This window comes from Culicoides brevitarsis, chromosome 3 (genome assembly GCF_036172545.1).
Source record: "Culicoides brevitarsis isolate CSIRO-B50_1 chromosome 3, AGI_CSIRO_Cbre_v1, whole genome shotgun sequence".
NCBI lineage: Eukaryota > Metazoa > Arthropoda > Insecta > Diptera > Ceratopogonidae > Culicoides > Culicoides brevitarsis.
This window is the reverse complement of record NC_087087.1, coordinates 23,804,047-23,831,736: the sequence shown is the minus strand read 5'-3', so window position 1 is coordinate 23,831,736 and position 27,690 is coordinate 23,804,047. Positions and strand designations below refer to the sequence as shown.

The 27,690-nt window shown below is 27.9% G+C and overlaps 1 protein-coding gene across 1 annotated transcript; it reads left to right on the top strand.

Annotated features, from left to right (window-relative positions):
* Positions 1-31: 31 nt before the first annotated feature.
* On the top strand, positions 32-27,690 carry LOC134834553 (uncharacterized). Its single transcript, XM_063849272.1, has 7 exons — positions 32-757; positions 21,057-21,267; positions 22,770-23,010; positions 25,134-25,339; positions 25,401-25,517; positions 26,029-26,418; positions 26,537-27,690. Exons 3-7 carry the CDS (start codon positions 22,927-22,929, stop codon positions 26,562-26,564), a joined length of 825 nt encoding a protein of 274 aa, XP_063705342.1. The 5' UTR covers positions 32-757; positions 21,057-21,267; positions 22,770-22,926; the 3' UTR covers positions 26,565-27,690.

The window sequence follows — 27,690 nt, the reverse complement described above, 5'->3', positions numbered from 1 at the left end:
CGACAACATCTCAGTTCAAACTTGACAGTGATCGGAACGAGACGTGCAAAAACTGAGCTTAGATTATTTTTTTTAAGGCAAAGGTGCTCAGGTCACACACAATTTTTTGGCAAGTTGTGTTGTGTTGCATATCAGGAACAAAAAAAAATCGCAAGAAGCACTTTAAAAATTAAAAAAAAAAAAATATTTTGTGTGAGAAATAGTGAAGACATCAGCATATCAGGTCACAATTTTTACATATCACACGGGAAAAAAAAATAACAAACATTCAACAGGCACAGAGAAGGACTCCCTTGACAAAAAAACGAGAGATAAACGTAATCCAATATAATTAACTGTTGATCTTTGTGCGAGCACGAAGAACAAGCAAAATATCTAAAACAATTTATTTAAGCCAAATTACATCGTAAATAACGAGTAATCCTTGAAAAAAGCTTATCAGAAAACTTTTACGGGTTCGGTGAGATTTTTCTTTTCGAAGATTTAATAATAAAAAAAAAAAAATCAAGTGCGTCACTGCAAGTGTCGAAGGGAAAAAAAGCAATAAAACGACGAGAGCCCTTTATCGCAGAAAATCATCGCGCCAGAGACAAAAAAGAGACATTTATCATCAACGTTTTCTCTCGTACAATTTCTTGCATACCGAGGAAATTTGTTATCTGCGGAAAAATTTTAATTAACGTCTATATATTTGGATATTCCTCATCATATCTCGCAGTGTGAAGCAAAAAAAAAAAATATTAAGAAAAAAAGACACGTAAGTAACTAATGAGACTCGTTTTTTTTTTATTACTTTTATATGGCGGAATGATGGAAAAAAATGTTCTTAAGAATGTTTAACGGGGGTGTAGGTAGTCGTAGTTAATTATTAAGAAGTAAAGTTCAAAGGTCATGAGGCATCAAAAGAAACATTTTGTTGCCTGAAGCCGTAAGAAATTAATCGACCAACAAAGAAATGTCTGTTATTTTTTTTTTCTTATTTGTTTAAGAAAATTGTAGGAAAATGTTATTTTTTCTTTTTAGTATTTTATTCTTTGGTCAGAAAAAATGTGGGAAGTTGCTTAGTAACTAACTTAAATATTTCAATTTATTTTTTTCCTGATTTCAATTCAAATTAAATGAAATTTTGTTTAATAAAACCTTTTCAATTAAATTTTGTTAAATAAAATTTTTATTAATTTTATTAAATTTCTGGAAATCTTTAATTAATGTCATTATTAAAAAATATTTTTTCTTAGTATAAATTATTATTTAATTATTTCCTGGAAATTTTTTCACATGTATTTTTTTTTTGCTTTTATTAAATGCAAAAATCTAACCCAAAACTATGCAATCAATGCAATGTATAGAAAAAAAATTATGATAAGGTATGCAATGAATTTTACAAGCCATATTTGGGAAATTTTCTTAATTTTCCATAAATTCCATTCTCCGTTCTAGATAAATTTGATATGTTCCAAAACCCTCTTCAAACTGAACCTGGCACACTACAAAAATCCCTAAAGAGATTCCTGAAGCAGAATTGAAATTAAAGCATGTCAAAGTTTGCATAAAATTTATTGAAACTCATAAGAACTTTGTAACGCAATAACTCAAATTTTGTTTTACGAATCTCTGTGTGGATTTTTTTACTTAGTTCATATCAGCTATCAGTAGGTTTGTGAATAGATGAAAAACGAAAAACTATAGGAAAATCATGAGAAATAGAGAAATTTGTTTTGTGATGTAAATTGCATACCTTTAGGAGCTATTAATTTTATTTGATATAAATAGAACAAAATTTTGTTTCTCAAACATTTTAAATCGAATTGAAAATTTAATAAAATTGATAGAAATGCAAGTCATTGACATCGCTAAGTTACTTCTCTGTGAATTTTCGATATATTTTAATGTTCTTTAGAATTCACTACGGAACTCGTCAGAACTGTATCAATTTTCCTTTGAAACGAATTTTGTAATAAAATTTCAATTTTGTGAGGAAATATTGCTTTCAAAAGCTTTTCCACAACCATACAACCCTGATAATTCATCTCTTCCTGTGAAAATTATTCTTTTATAAATTATTATTTTTTTTCGAACTTTTACTGTTTGAGAATGGATCATCAATCATTTATGTGAAAAATTTTTTGTCGCATTTTTTGCTGTTAAAATAAATTTTTTATAAAATTTATCGTAAAATTTTTTATCAATTAATATTTTGTCACGGTTATTAAAACAAAAAAAAAATCGCGATAAAAAATAAAACTCCGCGTGGGAGTAAATAATTAAAAGGGACCATAAACTTTTTTTTTGTCGGGTAAATTGTTGGAGTAACAGGTCCATTCTTCAACGATAAAACAACGATAAAAAAAAGTGTCCCAACATTTTTTGTCTGATTATTTTTTATTTTACTGATATTTTTATGATTTCTCGCACTTTGTGTGATATTTTTTGCGTCATTTGCTTCCAGATGTAGCAAAAACTTTAACTCATATTCATATGACGGAGAAGACCATATGAATATGTGAACAAGACACGTTTTTTAGTTCTTTTTCATGCAAATCCAAAGTTTTGTTCGCAACCATTTCAAAGCAAATAAAATGCAGATTGTGAAAAATAAAATATTTATTGCTGTGTTTCTAATCCCATGCAAATTATTATTCTCGGAATGAAAAAAAAACACAAAGCAGAGAAAAAAAAAGGAAAGTACAAAAAAATGAATAAAACAGATAGAGCCTGAAGAAACAAGCCCGTTATTGTGTACTTAAAAGGTCACATAAAAAATATGAAAAAAAAATGAGAAAAAAATTAAAAAGGATCATTGTTTAACTTTACCGGTTGTTTCTGGATGTTTTTGACATATTTTTTTTTTTTTTGTAAACTTTCGCGATTTTTTTTTTATTTTAGGCGTTTACTTAAGTCTTAACTGTATTCTGGCGATACAAAGAGGAAAAAATTTTTTTTTATAAATTTCTTACATTTTTGAACATTAAATAATTATTTTTACATTAAATAAATTTTAGTGTTGATTAAAATTAAATTATAAAAATTTTAATGTTAATACTTTCATTAAATTTTAACTCAAATTTTGTCGTAAAAATTTTAATTTTAAAATTTTCATTAAATTTTGACTCAAATTTTGTTTTAAAAATCAATGATTATTTTTTTTTTAACATATATTTTGATCTCGTTGATAACTTTTATTCATAAAAACTTCAATCCTTGCCAAAAATCGAGCTATTACGACATATTTGTTTTAATATTTATTTATCTTTATGGGTGACAATTTATAATTAAATTTAAATTAAAGACAATTTGTAAACCGATAAAAAATTTAAGAAAATTATGAAAATTTAACGCTTAAAAAAACCTTAATATTTTTAAAAATTTATTTTTAATGTTAAAAATTTTTAGATTTGTTTTTCAATTTTTTTAGAAAATTTAAATATTTTTCACTTTCTTGAATTTTTAAATATTGAAAAATTGAAATTTTCGCAAAAAAATATGATTTTTTACTTTTTCTTTCCGCAAAAAACAGCAAAAACGCAAAATACCTCATTTGTTCCATAAATACATAAAATAACGCAGAAAGGGAAAAACTAATATAATTTACACAAATTCACGTTTTGTTAACCAAACAACCGCACTTGTTCAAATTTATTTTCATTTCTAACCGCTAATAAAGGAACGGTGTCTGCTTTTCTACCGTCGCCATCATTTACCTTGAACTTGAAAAATTATACGTACAAAAGGCAGGCGCCTGGTACTTTTCCTCTTTTGTAATGCTAATTAGCAATTTCCATCAATATTCTGCCTCGAAGACCGTTTTGTAATTAAAAAAGGGTTCCGTTTTTTGATGATTTAATTAAATTCTCACAAATATTCGCATTTCAAAAAAAAAAACAAAAAGAACGACATGCCTAAACAAAACGAATGAAAGGTCCGTTAATTAAGGATTCGACAGTTAAATTGATGACGTTGTAATTGAATATTTGCTGAATGTTTTTTTTTCGTGTCCCAAAAATTGGTTAGAAAATTGACGAAAACAACTTTTTTTTTTATTCTAAACTCTTGCGTCATGTGATTTTTTTCAATGAATAAAATAAAAAAAAATAAAGGGAAATTCAATGATGTTGGTTTTTTGGACAGAAGAAAATTCAATAAAAAAAATGCTAAAAGGACACCTTACCTTTTAGTTGTTGTCGGCTTAAATTGAAAAGACCAAATAGGAGCAAAAAAAGACAATTTCGGTAAAAAAAAAGGCAAAACAAACAAAAGGTGGCACAACTTCCGATGAACAGAAGAAAAGCCTCTATTTATTCATCTGAAAAGTAAATATTTCAAGTTAACTCGAGCGGAATGGCTTCGTCTTCAACATGCATCGAATGTCGATAACTCACCTGTCTGATCTATTTTAAAACGGGATTTTTTTTATTGATCTGCCGATAAGGATCATTAGCCTCAAGCCATTGCAGACAATGATGAATCGCACTGGGATCTGTTCTATATTTATATTTTATTTTAAAATTATATTTACATCAGATTTTTTTTTATTTATTTTATTGATGTATTTCTGTTTGTTTTGTTCGTCGTGTATATCAAGTGGAGCGCGCAAAAAAACATGTGGGTGCGGTAAAAATTGGAAAATCATTCAATGGAGATATCGGCATTTACAAATCAATTTCAACTCTCGAAACAGCAAAAATTGGTGTAAAATTTCGCTTATCCAAAAATTGTTTGTTAAGAAAAAATTGGAGAAAGTTTTCATTTTTTAGAATTATTTTATCGCATTTTCATTAATAATTTCGACCCAGGGCACATTTTGAAATTTCTACTAATTTTGTATTAAAGTTTTTCATCCTAGAATACTTTTTTGAGATTCATCCTAATATGGATTTTAATTATTTGACCTTTTTAACATTTTAAAATTTTTCTCCTAGTTTATATTTTTTATTTTCACCCCAGTGGATATTTTAAAATGAAAGCCCAGTTCATATTTTGAAATTTATACTCATAGTTTACATTTTTAATTTTTACCCCAGTGGATATTTTAAAATGATAGCCCAGTTCATATTTTTAAACTTTTACTCATTTTATAATTAAAGTTTTATCTTAAGTTAAAGTTTAAAACTTCGTCCTTATGCAAATTTTAAAAAATGAGCCCTATGCACATTTTTTCTGTTTACCCCAATGCCCAAAATTTATGCCCAGTAATTAAAATATTTTTTCAATAGTTTTGAAATTTTAATCCCTATTTTTGGACTTTCGTTCCTAGTACACTTTTGATTTTTTTTATCCCAAATTACATTCTAGGATCTTGACCCAGTGCACATTTATAAATTTCTACTGATTTTGTATTAAATTTGTCATCCTAGAATACTGTTTTAAAATTCATTCCAATATGAATTTTAACCTTTTTAGCATTTTAAAAAATTTTATTCCCGACAGATTTAAATTTTTTCCTAGTTTACATTTTTAACTTTTGCCCCAATGGATATTTTAAAATCGTGGCCCAGTTCATATTTTTAAACTTCTGATTATTTTATAATTTAAGTTTTAATCTAAAGTTGAGGTTTAAAATCTCGTCCTAATGAAAATTTAAATAATTTAGCCCCGTGCACATTTTTCATGTTTACCCCAATGCACAAAAATTATGCCAAGTATTCAAAATTATTTTAAAATATTTCGAATATTTTGAATTTTTTCCCTACTTAATTCCTGAATTTTTCTCTAACTTCAGATTTAAAATTTTTTATCCCAATGTACATTTTAAAATTTTGACCCAGTGCAAATTTTAAAATACCCAGACATCATTTTTAGCTCAATACCATATTTTCTCTTTGAAATGCGGTAAAAATAATATCGAATTTATAGGACTTCAGAAACAGTTTTCCGTTTTTTAACGTTCTTTTACAAGTACCAGCAATTTCAGCAATATGCTGATACACTTTTTTTTTATTTAAATGTGTTTCGTTAACATTTTTTTTTGTAAGAAAACTTTTCCTTTTGAATCATTTATTTCACGTTTGCGTTCGAAGCCGATTCAATTTTCCTCTTATGCTAGAAAAAGTTATTTAAAAGCTTCAATTCCCGTTTTATAAACAAACCAAGAGCCGTCATCAAGAGAGAGAGAAGAAACTTGTTGGTAAAAGTAAATAATATTGGCGTGTACTTGAATGAGGGAATAAAATAACATGCTCATCACTCTACTTACAGTCTCTCGTATGTATGTCTCTATCTATCAGGTACTACTCTCGAGAAAAATCTTCTTGTAAAACTTTTTCTTCTCGATATTTTTATGCAGATTTAACAGTTTTACTTGAAAAATTACGTCGATCGAAGACAGAAGTTTTCTCATAAAAGAGCAACAAAAAAACACTGAGTGAAAAAGTGTAAAATTGAAGCCCACGCAAAAAATAATTTTTAAGTGAAATTTGCTCAAAGGGATCTTTTTTTTTGTTTTGAGTAAAATGATATGATTGCAAAATTTAATTAAAATATTAAATGAACTAGAAAATGGTTGAAATGTCGCGCATTGATTATCCAGTTCTCCTCATTATATCCATCTTCTCGCATAAATTATTTTTATTGCTTTCATGGGAAAACGATACTGAATCGCAAATATTTCACAAACATTATTGACATATAAACTCATTAAAGAGTCTCTTAGCTTTGCGTTTTAATTGGATTTCTGTGGAAATTTAAAATTAGATCAAATTAGATACTAACATGTAGCAATAAAGGAATTTTAAATGCTATATCAACAAAATTTTCCCTTTGATGGTGTTTCAAAATTGTTCTTTTTATCAATTATTGAGAAGCAACTAATATTTTTTTTTCCTAATTTTCCGTGAATCTAATTTTAATTTATTAATTAACATTTTTATTCAAATTTTAATTATTAAAAAAATAATTTAATTTTAATTTTAATTGAATTCAATTTTCTTTAATGAAAATATTTTGAAAAAAAAAGAATAGTTTTAATTTACCTAATTTTGATTATATTTAATTTTCCTTAATGAAAATATTTTTAAATTTCAATTTATTCATATTTTTTATTTAATTTTGATTGAATTTAATTTTTTATTTTCTGTTTTGTAAAAATTAAAAAATGTTAAATTTTATCTCTGAAGATAATATTTAAAATAACAAAAAAAATTTAATCTTTTAGAATTTAAATTAATAAAAATTTATTTTTTTTAAATTTTTAAATTTTTTTTAAATTAAAAATAAATTTAATTAATTTAATTTAATTTAATTATTTAAAAATCAAAATTTTATAAATATTTTTTTTAAAGTATGACAATTTAAAGTTTTTTTGTTGCACATAAGGAGCTTTTAGGACCTAACTAAAAATATTTTAAATACAAAAATAATTTAATTAAAAAATGTTGCTAAATTCAAATTATAAAATAATTCTAACAATCAATAATCGAAAAAATTCAAGGACGAACATATAAAATGGAAACATTTTTGACATTTTCTGGCTTTTCATTTTTTAGACTCAAATTAATTTATTGTAAAAATAAACGTTTTAGGTCCAAAAACGTTGAAAAATTACGAAAAAAAAGTTCCTCATAAAAACATTATGACACAAAAAATGAATTTATTAAATCTATTTGCCTGCTTTATATATTTATTGAAAACTAAAATTATTTAAAAATTATATTAATTAATTAAATTTAAACAAATTAATTCAAAAATTTGTTAAATTAATCATAAGCAGAAATTTAATTAAACCAAATTTAAACAAATTTTAATAAATGTCATGAAAATCGTAACTTTTTATTAATTATTGTGATACCACATCAATTGTTGTCATATCCAAACATTTAAACTCATTATGGGTACTCTTTTGTTCATGGATGACAAACCTATTAACTGCAAATTATGCATACTTACCCGTATGGATTTTCCATTTGACATAACCAGCTATGAAATTAATTCAATATTAATTACTTTATGAAAGCCGCCAATAAACCACGGTTTTCCATATTATGCTCCTTAAAATTACTCAGCCAATAATCCCATTATAATTGACTGGAATTATGATAATAATATTTTTTCATTTATTTTAGTGAAATAATCTTGTTTGCAGCATCGTCCCTGATTTTTTTTTGTCGCTTGTAAAACAGTAGCAGTTTGCATGGAAAATAGCGGTGAAAAAAAAAAATAAACAATTTTCTATTAAAATTGCCTTTCTTTCCTTTCTTGATTCCATAAAATACTCTCGCATTAGAGAAAATTGCTGCCGTCTTGGTTTGCATGACGACGCCGTTCTATGGAAAGGGAGAGAAAATAATCTTGAAAATAAATAATAAAAGTAAACAGAGACCATTAAGAACAGACCGTTCGACATTTTGAAACAGAAAAAAATTATTTTTTTTTCTGTTTATTATTTAGATTTTTTTTTGTTTGTTTTTTCCTTCTCCACATCAATTTACGACCATTCATAAAATGCTGGACAATTTATATGGCTTGATGGTGACGTCTGGTGTTTTCTTTTTATAACGCAAAAAAAACAACCTTGGTATTTTCATTTTAACAAAGTGACACGACGACAAGACAACTTTTTATATTAAAATTCTTTGTTATCAGCACTTTTTGTATCGTTTCTCTTTCTCTCTCTCTTTCTAAGAACGTCAGTTTTTGCATATGCAACAACTTTTCACTCTTTTTTAATGCCGTCATAATGAAATAATAAAATAAAACATTTTTTATGATAATCCCAGCCACTTGTTACATTTGATGTCTCACTATCGGAGGCGCACGTCCAACGTATTTTTGTCTTTATGTCAGAATTGATGTTGACTATTAATAGAAATTTAATTGCTGACATTTCCTTGTATTCATCAAAAAGTTGTTTCGAGGTTAATTGATTTTGTTTCTTTTTTTGCCTACGCGTCATCACCCATCACAGGCTCCATGACGACGATTTTTGTGCCTAATTGGAAAAAATTGTTCTTTGTTTTAATCGAATCAGAAGGATTTTCCGGGAATTCTAATGAAAAATCATTTAAGAGGAAATTCTGGGAATTTCATAATTTTTCGTCTGATGTGAAAACAGACTAAAAGTTCAATATTTTTTTTTGTGGAGAGTTTTTAGTATTTTTTTTTTTTGTTTTTTGGTAGTGAAAAAATTATTTAAAAAATAGGAAAAAAATTAATATTTTTTTTAACGAAAAAAATCTAAAATTGTTTTAGAAAAATATTTAAATTCTAAAAAAATCTTATCAACTTTTATATCAAAAAAATTCAAAATACTTAAAAGGCAAAAATTTAAATTTTTGGTAAAAAAGGAAAATTTTTGACATTTTTGGAGCTTTTTGAATTTAAATCCCTCCAGAAATTTTAATTTTCAAAGGAAAGTTTCAAAATTTGTGCTTCAAAAATTTTATTTGTTCTATGTGACCTTACAAAAATTTTTGGCTAGCTAAGATTCGATGAAAATTTATATGAAAAATTTTTAGCCATTAATTTTATTTAAAATTATTTTTTTCTAAAACTTTTATTTAAGACTTTTTAAATTTTTTTTAGTTAAAAAATCTCAGCTTATTTTCAATTTTGAGAAAAAAAATAAAAAGCGAAAATTAAGAGCAACAATTAATTCAATGAAAAAATCATCATTTAATGTTCAAAAACGTCAAAAATTGCTTAAAATTTTTTTTCCAAGAAATTTAAACCAAAAGCAAAATAAATACTTTTTCTAAAAAATATATATCAAAATTTATTATTTTTAAAACTTAAGTCAATTAAGTCAAAATCCTAATCTAAATTTGAAAAAAAAAAATAAAATAATTGTTTTTCTTAAAAAAATCGTTTTTATCACCAGAAAATATTTTCTAAGGTATAAATAAAAATTTTTTAAAGATAATTTAAATTCTGAAAAATAATGAAAAAATTAGAAAAAAATCATATTTGAACTTTTTGTTATTATTTTAAATTTTCTCATCCTTGTAGAGTAAATTTCTTCTTCAAACAGCCTTAGAAAAAACAACATTTCACAGCGATAAATAACAAAAGAACATAAATCCACTAAGTATGTAGGTGGGCGCATAACGAAGTACATCTTCCAAAACCCATATTTATCTTCTTTCCTTTTGAAGATGCAAAGTTTCCTTTCTCTATCTCATTTTTTTCTTCTTTCTTTGTTAAAATAAGAAACAATTTTGCGCCAAATTTAAAACCCGTAACCTTAATGTAACAAAACCCACACAAAATTCTGTCCCTTTTCTCGTTAAATTATCTCTCATCCGAGCATTAATTCATCAGAAAAAGGTATCTATGCCGCGCGCACCAACAATCATGTAATAATAAAAGTAACGATGCGGAATGTAATCCACGGAGACAAAGGTCGCCCGAGTGTGTGACTGGTTACCGCAAAACCCGATTTTCATCACTTGTTAAATTATGCATGCCGAAGCTTTTATGAAAATAACTCGTTTGATTCGACGTTTGAAGTCGCGATATTTGCACGAGAATGAGCATCAAGGTCGTTTTCTTCATGAAGCAGCTGAATTGCATTTTTATTGTTATTTGAGCAACGAGGAAGTGTATCTCACTGTTCATATCTGATGAAGTCGTTGGCATTTAAATATTTTTATTCTTAGAAAAATTGTCTCTCTTTTTTTTTCATTGCCTGGGAAAATTTATGAATGAACGCCCACTGAAAAGACTTTTTTTATGTTGATGTCAGCATTGTCACTCTTTTAACGAGAAAAGGCAATTGAGACGTTGTCAAGAGCCGGCGAAAAATATATTTTTGACGCTTTTTTAAATTACTCAATTTTTTGGGTGAAAAAAAGGTTGAATGTCAATGATATTGTCCGTCAAAAAAATGCTTTTGTGGAAAAATTCGGAAAAATTCATGGAAATTGAAAAAAAGTAAAAAAAACAAAAAATTTAAATCTGAACATTTCTTTGAAATTGACATTAAAAAATATATAAAAATGAAAAGTTCGGAGACTCTGACGGAATTTAAATAAATAGATTAATTTTTTTCTAACGAATTTTTTGAAATTTCAAAATTTTTAAAAAATTTAAAATTATGAATTTTTGAAAAAATTAGGTAAGAGGTAATGTGAAACATTTTTTGAAGTTGCAACTGCCTAAGAGTGAAAATTTTTTAAAATTTTTTTTTCGCGCATAACGTCCAGGACGTCAAAACAAAAACTTTTCTCCAAGAAATGTATGCTTGGAAACTTATAGTTTCGTCAAACATCCGTTAGGTTCAAAATTTGGAGGCAAATACAAAAAAAAAAAAAATTAATAAATGAATAATAAAAAATAAAATAAAAAAAAATTTAAATTGTACGAAAAAAATAGAAAATTTTTAAAAAATATTAAAAAGTGAAAAAATATTAAAAACTGTGAAAATTCAGTAAAATTTGGAATATTTAAAAAAAAAATTTGTGAAACTTGAAAATGACAAAAATTATTTAAATTAAATTAAATTATAAATTTAGAAAAAAAAAAATAAAATTTTAAGAAAATTCTAAAAAATTAAAAAAAGCGACCTACAAGTTTTAAATCGCTTTATTTGTAAATTTTGTTGGCAATAAAAAAAAAAGTTCATAAAACGTTGACAATCTAAATACCGACAATTAAAAGGTATATCTCACCAGAACATTGCCCAATTCATCACGATGTCATTGTTGTTTAGTGTCACGAAAGGAAAAACAAGATGCCAAGTTTGTTTGCTTTTTTGCTCGAATTTAATTTAAAACATTGTCAACAACACTTTTTGTCACTTTATCTTAATCTTTGTGAATTGTCATTGTCTTGCCAGTAGCTTAAAAAGACACTAATGCCATTTTGAGACACAAAACGAAAAATTGCCGGGCGTCTCCTTTAACCTTGAAAAACTTTTATCGGATAATGGTAGTCTTCTCACCTTCTCACACAGCAAGAAAAAAAATGTCAATTTCTCTTTATTTTTATATGACATTTAATGCCTTTTTTCTCATCTTTTGTCATTCTGCCTCGTAAAATCCAACATTTATTTTCTTTCGCTGTTCACCTTTCGACAGATTCCATAAATGTCGACGTTTTTTTTTCCTCCGTTTCGTCGGCTAAGTCTAGTAATATGACCGTCATCGTTGTCTTTTTTTTATGCGATGCCAGAAAATAAATGAGATCCTTTTGACCGGGGGAAATTTTGTTGAAAAGTTTATAGTGCTGCTTACCTTCGAATCAGTACGACGATGACAATTCTCGTCTCGCATCAGCTCGTGTCTCCATAAAATATCAGTTTAAAGTACGGAATAAAATTCAATTCACTGGAGCTTTTGTGAGAATAATAATCATTCTAATGGCATTCAGAGGTAACGAGTTTTATCCGGTCATGTGAAATAATGGCTTTTCTCTCACTTTGTCGGTGTGTGTCTCTAGAAAGCACTAAATAAACTATCTATCCGTAAACTTTTACTCCATGAGATAAAGAACAACAAGAAAATATTGTGCTACAAAAATGCTCGTGACACCAATTTTCTTCGTTTTGTCTCAAAGGTTGTTGTTAGTTTAAAAAAAAATGAAGAAAGAAAAATATAACAAGTACTTCTAAAGAAATTTTTTCTTCATTTTTTATAAGAAAATAAGACATTTTTTGCAGTAAAAATATGTTGAAGACAAAAACAAGAGAATCTTTTTATTTACCATCTGAAATTCATTAAAATGGGACAAAATTATAAAAAAGGGACACTTTTATTTTAAGGTAAATTTTTATAACTAAAATTTTTTGTCTTAATATTTTAATGAGAATTTTTTCAAAGAATTTCCGGTATGTTTTCTTACTTTCAAAAAGTTTTTTTTTTTAATTTTTTTTAATGTCCAATATTTGAAATTAAAAAAATATTGGAAAAATTTAAAAAAAAAAAATAAAAAAAACAATTTTTTTACAATTCAATTGAAAAAATAAAGTAAAAAAATATTCACATATATTGATTTTTAGAACGGTTCAGAGGTTTCAGTCATTCGGGCAACTGTCCTTCAAACGAAAAGAGGATCAGCTTTCATCAGACAATTTTCTACGAACTCTATTATTTTATTTTGTGTGCTTCTGTTATTGCATAAATTGTTTAAAATGCATAAAAGCTTTTTTTATTTTGAAAATTAATTTTTTTAATTTTTTTCTAAAAACAAGGCTTTAAAAATTATTATTTGAATAAAATTTTATGATAAGCTGAATACTTTTATTATTATAAATAAGAATTCATTAAAATAATTTTAAATATTTTCTTAAAGAATTTTATAGCCTGGCATATTTAAATAAAACTCATTTTTTTTTAAATTTTTGAAAATTTCTGAACGTATCTTAAAATACTCGTCTTTAAGCATATTTTCTCATTCTTAAATCAATGTTGTCAAAAACTGCAGTTGTGTGATTAATCCTTTTCGCCCGGGTATTTTTACGGTGGATTTTGCTTCCGAAAATAATTAAAAAAATTTAAAGGTGAAATAAAGGTCAAAAGTCATTTTTATTTTTTTAAATAACAAAAAAATATAAAAAAATTGTTTTGAAACTAAAAAAAAGTAATTTAAATAAAAAAAATTACAATTTTAATTTTAAATCCTCTCGGTTGATTTTTCATTAATTTTCTTTTATTCAATTTAAAAATCTTATGATTTGATCAACTTGACATAAAAATATCATAGAATTCATTTTTTATATGAAACTCATATTTAAAATTGATTTTTTTTTTGTCCCACCTGTTCAACAATTTTCCTCACTTCTAATACGACATAAGCACAAATCCCTGATGAAAATTTTTTTTCGCTTCACATCATTTTCCAATTATCTGAACCTTATCTAATCCAAAGCGATTTCGTATTAGAAAATTCTCACTTTTGCTGCGATAAAAAATTCCTTTGTCGACCAAAAGCCGATAAAAATTTATTATTAATAGATATTTAGGCCAAAATATGGTCAAAAAGACAAGATGCTTACCACCTGTTCCTTTGTTAGTTTTTTTTTGTTGTTCTCTTTTTTTTTTGCTTGGTTCTTTTGTTGTTAGAACACCCAAAACTTGTCATAAACTTATGTGTGCTCTTGGGCGTGGGTGTCATTTTTATTATGTGTTCTTCAACGTATTTTAAACGAATTATTGTGTGAAAAGTTTACGAGAACTTTTTTTTTGTTCCTACAGGAAGTGTTTTGTCTCTGCAGGAAGTTTACGCTTCGAAACATTTTCGTTCGTGTTCGTGTCACAGATCAGAAATCTCGGAATGACGCATTGCTTAAATTTATTTTTTGTTTTTTTTTTGCGTCGGATAAAAAATGTGTTTTACACGAAAAAGTTTTTTTTTTTGAATTCGCAGAAAAAATGAACAGATATCTTTTCAATTTGCATGATATTTGACGCCCACATAACAACCACGATGGAAGAAGATGTGAAATAGAGGAATTTTTATCTCACTTTGAGCAACATATCCGTCGTTCTTCCATGCAGTGGTACTTATCTTACTTTTGCTACACACTCACTTTTCATCACATTTCATGAACACTCACTCACTCTCTTTCGTCGAGCGCAATATCCGAGAGACGCTTGACAGATAAACTAAATGAAGTAATATTTTATTCAATCTGTTCGGGTTTGCCAGACATTATGAAAAATTCGTGTTTTACAAGCCGAATTATCTGCGAGAACAGAATTTTTCAATAGATTTTTCTTCAAAATGTTTAAAAAAGATTTTTATGACAAATTTTATTTTGAATCAATTAAATTTGTATAAAAAGTATTTTTATTAAAAAAAAAATAAAAATAATTCAAAAGACCGAAAATTAATTTAATTAACAATTTCCTCTTGACTTTAAATTAAACCAAAAAAAAAAAATTTTTTACGATTTTGAGACATTTTTTGACTTTATTATTTTGAGTTGCAAAATATTAATAAAAAAATATTTAAAAAATAATCAGAACTAGGAAAAATATTTTAATAAATAGAATTTCTTTTCAAATTTTTGCAATATTTTAAATATTTAAGGAAAAAAAAAATAATTTTTGATAATTTTTAATTAAATTAATTAATTATTTTTTTTTTAATTATATAATTTAATTGATTAGTTTTTAGATCATAATTATTTTTGAATCAATTTTTAATTAAAAATTTAAAAAGGAAAATTTTTAAAAATCTTAAGTTTGAAAAATTTATGCTTTTGTTATCTTACTAAAAAATTTAATTTTTTAAATTTAATTTTATTAAAATTTTTATTTTTTTAAAATTATTTAAAAAGTCTTTTAGCTTTAAAAAATAAGTTTTAATAAATCTTTGCACCTTTGTAAATTTTTTTATTTTATTTTTTAAATTCTTTTAATTAAAATTTTTTAATTAATTAAAACTAATTTTTAAAACTACGAAAATTTTCACAATTTCTCGCGGATTTTTCACGTTACGAGCCACATTTTTTTTCATAGTGCACTGACACAGAAAAATAGTGTGAACTGATTTCCTTTCGAAAATGTATCAGATTTTCGCTTGACGTTTAATAAGGTTCCTGTTTCGTGTCTCATTATGCCTACTACATTGCGAACCGACACAGCTGCCTTGTTCCGCAAATTTTTGCACACAAACATCGAACGATATGCAATTTATGTGTTAACAAGAAATCTTTTTCTCTCTATTGTTCGTTGGCTGTTTGCATGTTGTTATCGTCATGGGTGGCAGAGCAATCCTTTTGTTACATCCACTCGAAAATATGCAACGAGAAATTCTTCGAATAATTTTCCTCTACCTACCTACAACATGATATATGAGATAAGGATGTAAACTGAATTATCTTGCATTTGGGATGCATTGTCGAGAAATGTAACACAAAATGGAAATGCGAATTCCTTTCTAAGTATTTGTAGTTTTCAGAGGAAATTTTGTATGTTTTTTGCATGCAGAAAAAAGGATAAATTTTGAAAAGTTATTATTTGGAGATTAGGAAACATTCAATTTATTTTGTATCCTATTAAGGGCAGATTATAATATTTTAAGCCATTTATAAAGTTTTACAAAATTAGAAGAATGAGGCTCAATCATCTGAACAACGGACAAAGCCTATTATTTTTTGACTCAGAATAACCAATTATTTTTTTATGACATTAAAAAAAAATAAATATAAAAAATAAAAATTTTAACGAATTTTACCAGTTTTTTTAGTTCCTTAATTTAAAAAAAAAATTTCTTTAAAAAAATTAAAATAATTAAAATTTTCAAAAAAATAAAGAAAATTAAGCAAAAAATATGAAAATGACGAAAAATTATTTAAAAAAAAAAAAAAATTATTTAAAAAAAATTAAATTAAAAAAAAAAAATTAAAACTTAAAAATTAAAGTACGCTCAAGTTTCATCTTGATTTTGAAAAAAAAAATCACAACCTAATTTTCTAAAACAACAAAAACGAGAGAAAAAAGCAGAAAACAAATAAAGCCCATCCTCATTAATTTCTCAAGTGCCTACTAAGTCCTTTAATGGTAACAATAATGATGCTTAAAATATCCGTAATTTCCTTTTCCTCGTTTTCGAGCAAATTATGTCATTAATAAAGTAGATTTCCCTGTAAAAAAAGAAGAAAAAAAAATGATAAAAAGTCAATAATAGTATCAGAATATAATGACGTTGCCTGAGGTTTTGATGTTTTTTTTTTGCTTTTTTTGATAAAAAAAAATAATGATCGTGTGACTCACCAGAATATTTTTATTCAAAAGAAAATCCAAGTAATCGTGAATGACATTATCTGCAAATCCCATTTCTCACTCTTGTTCTCGAATGAAAGGCAATCTAATTCGTCAAAGATATTTATTTGAACAAAAAAGGGATTTATTATCCTATTTTTGTGAGAAATTTCTGGATTGAAATTTTTATTTTAGATTTTTATGAGAATTAAAGAAAAATAATTTTAAAGCAATAAATTTATTTAAAAAAAAAAATAATTTTTTAATGAGAAAAAAAACTTTCTCTAATTTCACGTATTATTTATCTCTGATGAGTCACGATTTTTTGCACAAAGAGCGCACGTGTCTTGCGTGGGCGATGACGGTTGTTCGGTTTAACAAGAAAAAAATAAAATAAAATAAGAGAAAGAAAATAAAATAAAAACTCAACCGAGACATAATATCAAAGAAAATGATAATAAAATATTTGACTGCCTTATCTGCGTTCGGTTTAGCGTGGCTAATAAATACGAAGGCGGACAATGAATGATAAATAAACAAAATATTAAGAAGAGACTTGTTGGTTAAGATATTTAACGAGAGCGTTTTTATCTGTTTTTACAAAAAAAAATAAATATTTTTAAATAAATTAAATTTAAAAAATTAAATAATTATTTAAATTTATTTTAATTTTATTTAATTTATTAAAATTAATTTTTGAATTAGTTTTAAAAAATATTATTTAATTATTAGGTATTATTAAAAATTAAATTATTTTATTTTTTTTATTATAATTTTTTATTTTATGAGATATTTATTTAATTTATTTATTTTTATTTTTAATTTAATTTACAAATTTTAAATTTTTTTTTTAATTTATTTTATTTTAAAATCGATAAACTTTTAAAAAAATCAAAATCAGAAAACATAAACGAAAATATTTTTTTTAGTTTAATGAGTCTCCATATGAAGATGACAAAACATTTTTTTTTACAAAATCTCTGAAATGCGTCTGAAAACCGTCCTCTTGATCCCAAAACGAGAAAAGCATTAGCAAATATAGTCACGTACCGCGTCTCATGACAAAGCATTCAGTTTATTTATTGTTGCGGTGGCTCGGAATAAATAACTGGAGGCTTCTGTATAGCCATTTTTCCCTTAAAGCGGATAAAGCCAAACAATGGATGAAAGAAGGAAAAAAATTTGCAACAATATATCGTCGGCATTTTGTGACTATTTTGTAAACATGTGTAAGTCTTGATTCGATGCACGAATCAAGGTTTATTTTATGTGAAAACATGCGTATTAAAACGAGAGAAAAAAAACGAACGATGGAAAATCCCATATCAGAAAAGAAAGATTAGGTCGAATCAAATCAATATTTCTTTTGTTTGACATTGCCTTGAAAGACATTCGGATTATCCCGTCTTTTCATATCCAGTGGAGACGCCTGGCTTAAACGCTAAAAACGAAACAAAACGACATGAAAAGCGCAACTAATGGAAAAAACGTGTTTAAACTATTAAAAAAATTTCGCATGTATTTTTTTTTCATATGAGCAAAAAAAAAAAACTAAAGAACCATTTGTTGCATATTATATTTATTTTTTATTTTACATTTCCATCATGATGCAAAATTACAAAAGAACCCATCCGTTTATTAATGATCATCCATGAAGTCAGCAGTTACTCGGCACGTACACATTCAGTGAAGCGTGTAATCAAATGCGTTGGTGGTGTGTTGTTGCTTTCTAACTGCTGCGAGCGATCAATTTATCATCATTTTTGTTGGATTTATGATGGAAAATTTATCGTTTTTTTTTGCACCGGATTTTTGTGAATTACGATAAAGAAAAAAAAAATTGGTCGCTTTTATGTGTTTTAAAGAATTCATTCAGTTAAAAAATTTTTCAAAAAATATAAGGGAACTACTAAGAAAATTTAAAAACAATATTAAAAAATTAAGAATTCTCCTAAAGTTATGCAATGAAGCTTACACTATAAATTTTTAGTTTTTCCAAATTTTCCATGGAATTTTTTCAAATTTTTTGAAACAGAAACCTTCTCAAAGCAGCAAACAACAATTTAGAAAAACCCGTATAAAAATTCCTAAAACAAAACTTGAGTTATAACGTTACAAAGCAATTTCCTAAATGTATGCAATGAAGCTTACATAACAAATTTTTAGTTTTTCGCCATTTCAATGGATTTTTTTAAATTTTTTTAGATCAAAAACCTTCTTAGAGCTTTAAACAATGCTTTAGAAAAAACCACATAACAATTCGCAAAATAGGACTTGAGTTATAACGTTACAAAGCTTGTATGGTTAACCTCAAAATTTTCAAAAAGCGAATAAGTTACTTTTTTATGGCTTGATATTTTTAAAAGTTATCATTTTAAAACTTTTAGCATATGGTTCAATTTAATATGAATGCCTTGTATAATTTACCCATTTTGATATTCGGTCGTTGGCGGTTACCGTGTGCCCTGTATCTACATTTGACGAAATTGCAGGTGGCGTCAACTGTAATTAATCATGTTTTCGAGCTTTGTTATCGGAAATGGAACGCATATTTTACCTTAACCTATGATACTTTATAACAACTTGTTAATTGAGTTCAAATGAATTTGGTCAAATTAACTTTGTTCAATTCGCAAACGAGAAATTAAGCAGCTCAACTGGTCATTGCATAGCAACAAAACGCAAAATAACTCCCACTTAATCATCGTTCACTTCATCGTAAAACAGCAATGTAATAAAGTAAAACATTTTTCATGTATCACACAATTAACTAAAGTGGCACTTTTGGAAATGTTTTTATGCAGAGAGAGAAAAAAATGCTACAATTAAACCATTGTTGTCTCGTTCGTTAAGTATTGTGTCCGTTAACCGGAGAGACGAGAACCAGCATGGAAATCATCTCGAGGTGGAATGTTAGGTTTCCGGTGCCTTGTGGAAATTTCTCTTAATTGTGTGGGAAACAATTGAGCGACAACTTTTGAAACAATGCGAAACAAAAAGCACATAAATCATTAGGAGAAAGGCGAGGATATGAAACATAATGTTTCATAAAAACAGAGAAAAAAATAAAACAATGAAAGAACGGTAATAAAAACGGAAATATAGGAGAAGCAACAGTAAAAAAAAGTGACGGCTTGTAATAATTCATTTATAACCACTTTTCGTTTTTAACGAGGTTGGAATTGATGAAGAGTAGCTTCATTTCTGAAATTGATGGCTTATGGCAAAAATTTTTATGGTGAAATATTTTTGTTAAAACAGTTTTTATTTGATTGGAAATTTTCCAATGAATACATTCATTGATGTAATAAAATTTCTAAGCTGAAAAAACTCATGAAATTCTCACGAAGCTTTTAAAGAATCTTTTGAGGTCTAAAAAAAGCTAAAAAAATATCTAGTGGTTTCAAAATCTTTAAAAAAATTTTTTGAGACTTCAAAAAACTTGTGGAAAGTCTCTTGCGGCTCATAAAAAATCTTTTTGAAAATTTTTTAGCTTAGAGAAAATTTCCTGAGGTCTCAAAAGACTTTTGAAAAATTTCTTGAGGTCTCAATAAGGTTTGAATAGTTTTCTTGAGGTCTCAAAAAATTTTGAAATAATTTTAATACAGTGAAAATTCTATCATAGGGCAACTCTGAGTTAATAACTCTCTTGAGGTCTCAAATTTCAATCAAAATTTCAAATATTGGGTTTAGAAGACTTTCTTTTCAAATTGGTATCATTTTGAATTTTCTCAATAAATTTCCATATTTTTGAATAATTTTTGATCAAAATACTAAAAATTTAGCTTAATGATCAAAAATATTTATAAATCCATCATTTCTTACGAATTTTCTTTGAAAAATTCATGAATTTCTGAATATTTGAGGTCCCAATTAAATATATAGTTCTCTTAAGGTACACTTATCTTAAGCCTTTGGGTGCCCTATATAAATTTTGAGGTCTCAAAGATTTCATGGAATCTTAAGGATATTCAAAAACTTTTGGAGAATCTTTAGAGGTCTTTTGAATAACTTTTGAGGTCTAAAATAACTTTTAGAATATATTTTGGGGTCTCAAAGTTTTTTTTTTAAGAAAATAGGTATCAAAAAACTTTTAGAAAATTTCTTTGAATAATTCTGAAAAATCTCATAAAAGCTTAGAAAAACGATCATAACATTCTTTGAAATGTCAAAGCTCTCAGAGAATCTTCTAAGGTCTCGAAAGCCCTTAAGGTTCGAAAAACCTTTCAATAAATCACAAAATTAACTTCAAGTCAAATAATAAAATGTAACAAAAAGGAGAATGGGCGAATCATAAAACATCTTCATAAAATCTCAGTTAATTTCCGTTAATAGACTCAACGTTAATGCATTTTCATGATCTCTCATTTCAATCTTTATATCTCATTAACGAAATCATTGTCTTTTCTCTCTTTATAGCCCATCTACAAAAACGAATCATATCAACAGTTGTACAACTCTAATCCACATAGTCAACAGGAGATAGATCCAATATCATTTACCAACAAGAACACCAATTTTGGTGCAAAAACCATTTAAAATAAACGTGTCAATTAGTTTGCATCCCACACAGTCTACTCTGCTCTACATTATAAAGTGTGCAAAACAGACATAAAATATCTATAAAAAGGTACTGCACTTGAATCCCGATTATAATTTAATTTTCACAATATATATAATGTAATAAAGTGTCACTCATGGCAGACGATTCAGCTTTGTTATTTTATGCAGTCGCAAAGATTACAATATTAATATTATTTTTATTATTATTCTTTTATTTTTTAACTCCAAAAAAAGAAAAAAAATTTTCGCAATCTCGGTCGGAAGGGGGTCTTTCCCTCCCCAAGTGGCTTAAAAATTAAAAAAAAAGAAAAAAGGAAAGCGAGAGCGAAAAAAAGAAATTAATTTGAATTAACGACCTTATTAATATTTTTTGAATATTTTCAAAATTAATTTTGAAAAAAAAAATTATGTTAAGGAAAAAAAATTATATACTAAAATGATTGAATTGATTTGACGAAAGTAAATAATAAAATTAGTTTAAAAAATATTTGAAAATGAGAGTTTGACTGAGAAAAGAAAAGAAAAAAGAAGAATGATGAATGAACTAGAGAACAAAATTAACCAGCGAAACTGCAGTTTGCAGCGCGGTGACCAGCCCGCCTGCATCTATAACAAATCCTCGGTCTGCGTTCCGTTGAATGATGATGGTGATGGTTAGTCCGATGTCGTTGCTATAGAGACTCCGAAATTTCTAAAACAATGACAAAAACATTAAAATTTTGGGGAAGATGATTTTCGAAAACCCTAACACGACATCAAAAAATGTGAAAAATAAGACTTAAAAGCTTAAAGAAATTGAAAAATTTAAACTTTGAAAAATTACATTAGTTTTACATATTTATAAACTTTGTGAAAAATGAAAGTAAAATTCCTCAAATATTAAAGTTTTTAGCACTTTACAAAAATGACGTATTGCATCAATTTTGCACAAAACCTTTTGTTAAAATTTTGCATACAAAAAGTAATTTTTTAAAGTATTTTTTATAAATATTCCAATTTTTTTCTTAAAAATTACTCGACTCGAGTAATTTAAGTAATACCCGGTTATCGAGTACTTAACAAAAACCGGATACCCGGATTTTGAGTACTCGGTTCTGGAGTCTCTACGTTGCTCTTGTCGTTGGTCATCAATCCTTAGTCCTCTGAGGCGGCGGATTTCGTCGCGTAAGTCATCTTGTCGATGTGCACCCGTATTATTTATGTTGCTGCCGCTGCTACTACAAATCCCCCCTGCTTTGGTCTCGATGAGCAGTAGCAGCAGCTGCACAAGCCGATACTGGTCCGCCTCGGTGAGCTGGAGAACCGCCGAAACTGCTGCGTTAAAACCCATTTTTATTTTGTTTATCTCGAACGTAATAACTGGAGCACATAACGTAATTGTTTAACTTAATTAAAAATCTTGTGAAAACTCATTATTATTATTTGAGAGCACATTAGTCGTATATTGTGTATATTGTGAACGCACGAATGAGCCTTTTATAATTGCTTAACTAAAGAAATTTTCTTTCTTTCATCTTTTCCACTTGTAATCTTTTCATAATAATGATGTCATAAATTGCACTTCTGTAGAACGAATGCACCCATTTTAGATGTACGAAAATAATTATATAAGAGAAGCACTTAACTAGAAGCAGCAGAAGCAGGCAACATCACAAATCAATTAAGAGCACATACTTATTATCGCACTCTCACAAGCACTCACAAAATTTACAATTAAATCCTTTTAATGCACCATTTGCACCATCAATGTTTTTCTTGCACAAATATTTTGCGATTTTCTAGCGCCGGAACCATGTACAGTTTTTATCAGGTAAGTGAACTTTTTAATTTGTTTGATGTCTTTTGTACGTAAGAAAAAGTAAATTGACAAAAGGAAAAGTTGTTGATTGAAAAACTTTCTTGATTCCTTTGAAGAATTATATAATTGGAAAAGCTCATTAAAGTTTAGTTTTTGCTGCAATTCAGCAAGAGTTTTAATTAGAAAAAAGGGCAAACACAGGAATTGTTGAAGCTCGAATATTTTCAAATTTACCCAAATTAATAAACTTACGGCAAATTTCATAAAGTGCTAAAATTTATTTTGACAGGAAGTGAACAAATAACTGTGTAGATTTAGATAAATAAGCAGACAAATTAAAATGATATTTACTAAACTAATTACAAATTCATATTTGTTCATAATAAATAACAATGATTATTAGAATATTTACGCTAACATTGAACTTATGAAAATAGATTTACGTAGATTATTGTTTGCGTTCATATTAAAACCATAATTATAATCTCTCGAATTTATTGATAATTTTTTTTTTTTTGGATATTTTAGAAAATTCATCGAATAGATTTGAAAAACAGTCGAAGGATTTTCAAAATAAGCCCCTATAGATCTAAAACAAAGGCACTGAGAATCTATGTCAAAAGGTGGCAGATCTACTGGTAGGCTGATGAGACTTTAGCCTCAGGCCCCGAGATTTCTGTAGAACAAAATTCTTTAAAATAGGCCCCAAAATCATTGAAAAAAGCCTAATAGTCTATTGCCAAAAAATTAGAGAAATTCCACCACTGTATCTGACTGATATAATTAAATACAATACAATAATGTTACATTCCAACGAATTAATTTACATGAAACGGCTTTACTTAAGTTACATACAAAGTTTAATAAACTTTTAAAGGGACTCTAGAAAAGCACAAATTTGAACAAAGAAGGAGATCACAATGAAAAGACCACTTAAAACTATTTGAAAACTAAATATCACAGCATGGTATCTGACTGATGAGCGTAAGATCGTCAGTTCAAAACTCGAAATCATGAAAAAAATTTCTGACTCCAATCGTGCTAAAAATTAACTGAGATCTTTTAGAAACCCTTTAGGACATTTTGTTTGAGCTGAGTGAATTTTGAGGGCGCCTGCTTGGGATGACAGGTAAAAAGCTAAAACCCATTCCACGGCGTTTACTGAGATTACTGAGTTAACGATTTCACAGTATGAAGAACAATAGGACTCTTTAGAGACTATGCTAAGAGCCATTTTAGACCTTATAGGCAAACTTAAACCTACCATAAACATTGCAGCTCTTTCAATGGCGGATCCAGAAGGGGGGGGGGGGGCAATTGCTTTTGAAGCTTAAAAAGCACTAAAAATGACACAAAATTTAACAAAAAAGGTGATTTTATAGAATTGCATCCCCCTTCGTGGTCCGCAGATAGCCCTCTGGATACACCCTTGAGCTCTTTAAATTAGTTGCTTCCGATGCCATCACAAAAATGCCACCCAAATAGTTCAATTAGTTTTGATTAGGACTCACCTACAAGAGATGAATTTCACGATGTTGATAGGGTTGACTTGTTGATATCGGCTGTGTTTATGACAGATCCGGAAGTGAAAAAAAAATAATTTTAATTTTAAAAATAATTTAAAGCTTTAAACCCAAATTTGAAAAGAAGTTTTTTGTCGGACTTTAAAAACTATCGATAGTTTAGAATCTCTCGTAGCAGCTCTGTGTTAATTAGTTCAACAAACTAACAATTGAACTTCATTAACGGGGAAATTAATTATGCAAGCGGACATTTGTTTGGAAAATTAATCAGTATCACGTCAAATATGTTTGCTGTTGACTCTATTATCATCACTATTGCACTCCAGTCAAGCACGAATTCATGACGAATTGATTATTATTCAAACAATTCCTGTGTTTGATTTCGATTTCTTGGTCCGTTAATTTGTCTTTAAAGGTTATTTTTTTTTGTTTTTCGATTATTTATTAACAGTTGATTGCTTTTCACATGTACACGTATGAAAGTTACGTACAATCCTTCAGTTTGGCAGATGTTATCTCCGTTCACGAAATAAATCTGTCAGAAACATTTTACTTTGCCTCGATGATTGATTTTTCCATTGTTTCTTTTCCTTTCTTTTTCTCGTGACGCAGAAAGTTCTTCTTACGTTTACCGCAGTTGTATTAATTTTGTCATCAAATGAACACTCGATCGCTCACGGCCAGGATTTGTTCGGCAAACGAGATTATGGCTTGGAACGGAACAGTGCGGATGCGAATGGAGAAGCAATTGCCACAAATAGTTTGTCATCGCTGAGTCCGAATGAGCCATCATGTGAAGAGTTGCGAATGATGTGGAGGTAATTGGATTTTTTTTTCTGTTTATTTTGTAAAAGTGTAAAAAATGATTTTTTTTTGTAGATTCTCGAAGAGACAATCTCGTTCGTCTGAAATATCAAATGAACTTCCGACATATCGCGATCCATTCGCGTACAACATCTGGAAGCCGTACAATCCATCAACACGTAGCTTCGAAGGGTAAGTGTTTTTGCAAATAAATTAGGCTGAGACAAAAATCAAAAATATTGTCGACTTTCGAAACAAATTAAAATAGGTAAATTTTGGAATTAAATGCCTTGATAAAAAAAATTTAAAAAGTTTTCCATTGAAAAGGAGATCATTTTGACCACGTGGTTGATATATTTTCAATTTTTTTTAAACCACGTGGTTTTCTAAATTTTTTTAAACCACGTGGTTTTCAATTTTTTTTAAACCACATGGTTTTCTTATTTTTTCAACCACATGAGTTTTTTAAAAGTATTTTTTGAAATAAATCTTTTTTTTCATCGAAATGCAGTGAAAATTAGTATAAAAAAATCGAACAGATTTTTTGATTTTTGTTCTGGCCTTATGAAATCGCACGTGTGCATAAATAAATGATATTTCCTTCCTTTCAAAAAGTGATTTACGTTCTAATATACAATTTATATATTTGTTCGCATCGTTCACACATATTTTATGTTTCCCCATGTGCCTTCCGGCGGTGCAGCAGACAAAGGAGCAGCAACAAGTATCGTGATCCGGGTGCCGCATTGTCAACACGACCTGTGTATGGGCGCGTCGTAAATCATCAGCCGCTCGGGCGACTACAAGAGTACCCGGATCGTGGCCGTACCATGGATCGATTCTACGTGCCCGAATACAAGACGTCGCCCGAACAGCCCTCGCGTTATCGCATGACGTCAAATCGGATGGCAGGCGGCGGCGGAGGCGTCATTTTGCCTCCCGCCCGAAACACAATTACTCCGCAACGTGGCAGCTTTGGACGCTTAAAGGAACTCGTATGGACTGAGAGGGCACGTGAACTGCAGGCACAACGGAAAGCGGAGGAAATTGCTGCACGCATGGCTGTTTTGAAGAATATCGCAAATGGACAAAGGTAAGTTGATTATTTTCTGTTTTTATTTTGCGTCAGACATTTTTCGAGAGAAATCCAAGCAAATGAACGAACGTCGTATGTTTAAATCTAATTGTTGATAAAAAAAAATCCCATTTAGCACCGCTTTCCAAGCAATAGATTTCTAGAGAAAAACAGCAACCCAGAGATGAAACAACAGCGAAGAAGGAAAAACTTGAACACAACAACAAATGACAATAAATAAACAGCTGTGGAATAAATGTTATCCCACATTATCATCATTATCGCAACTTTTTTGTTTTGTTTCAACGCTCAGCAAGCAGCTCACTGGAGTTTTAATCTGCTCATTTTCTTAAGCCAGGCGAGAAAAAATAAATAAATAAATCTAAAGCAGTCACCACCCACATCTTTCGTGATGTCGCTCCAAATGTGTCGCACTCACATTTTCCACACATTTAAGCATTCAACACCCGAATAACGACTCAATTATAATTTGAGTGTGCTTCATTTTTTTTTGTCACCAAGTTTTTATCTTGATGTGACGTTAAAACAGTGGTTAGCACGCTTGGGTTACTTGCTCATAGCTTTTAATATAGTAAGCGAATATTTGAACAATATTGTTTCATTTTTTAAACTAACAACAGGCTGGAAATACAAAATTTTACACGCAACCTTTTAAAAACGACTAAATTTAATTAGCAAAATTTTCATAATTAAGTAAAATTTAAAAGCTCTGACGTAGATTTCACAATTTTAATTTTCGGCACAGAGTCAAAATAATTAAGCACTAAAGATATTTGGTTGGAAAATTTGTTCTTAATTGAGAGACAAATTATTTTCAACAAAACAGGCTGAAAAATACAAACTTTTGAATATCTAATGAGGATACAAATCAAACAAATAATTAAAGTTCTCATAATAATTCCAATTTATATAAAAACTTTTACAACTACCGTCATGTGAACTTTTGCAGTCTCCCTTTTTCTGTGGAAGGAGTAATTAAAACGAGACATGAACTTTTTTCTGTAGATGCAGATTTTTTTTTGTTCAAATGTGGTTGCCAACAGAGACGGGCAGAATATGTTTAGAATTGTTTGCCATTTTCAGGTGAATAGTTGTGAAAGTTTTGATATTTTTGTTGGTGGTGGAAGACTTTTGAAAAACAAAAATGTTTTCATTAATTTTATTTTTCAGTGAAAAACCGAAAATTTGAATCTAGGATTCCTGGAAAAAAGATCGAATGGTAAGAATTGAACTTTAAACATTTTAGCTGGTATTCTTACCACTAGACAA

Bases quoted from the DNA above. Each gene is read 5' to 3' on its own strand.
- LOC134834553 (XM_063849272.1), top strand. From the start codon at position 22,927: ATGCACCATTTGCACCATCAATGTTTTTCTTGCACAAATATTTTGCGA. The intron at 23,011-25,133 runs GTAAGTGAACTT...CTCGTGACGCAG, and splicing joins CCATGTACAGTTTTTATCAG to AAAGTTCTTCTTACGTTTAC. The intron at 26,419-26,536 runs GTAAGTTGATTA...AATCCCATTTAG, and splicing joins AATATCGCAAATGGACAAAG to CACCGCTTTCCAAGCAATAG.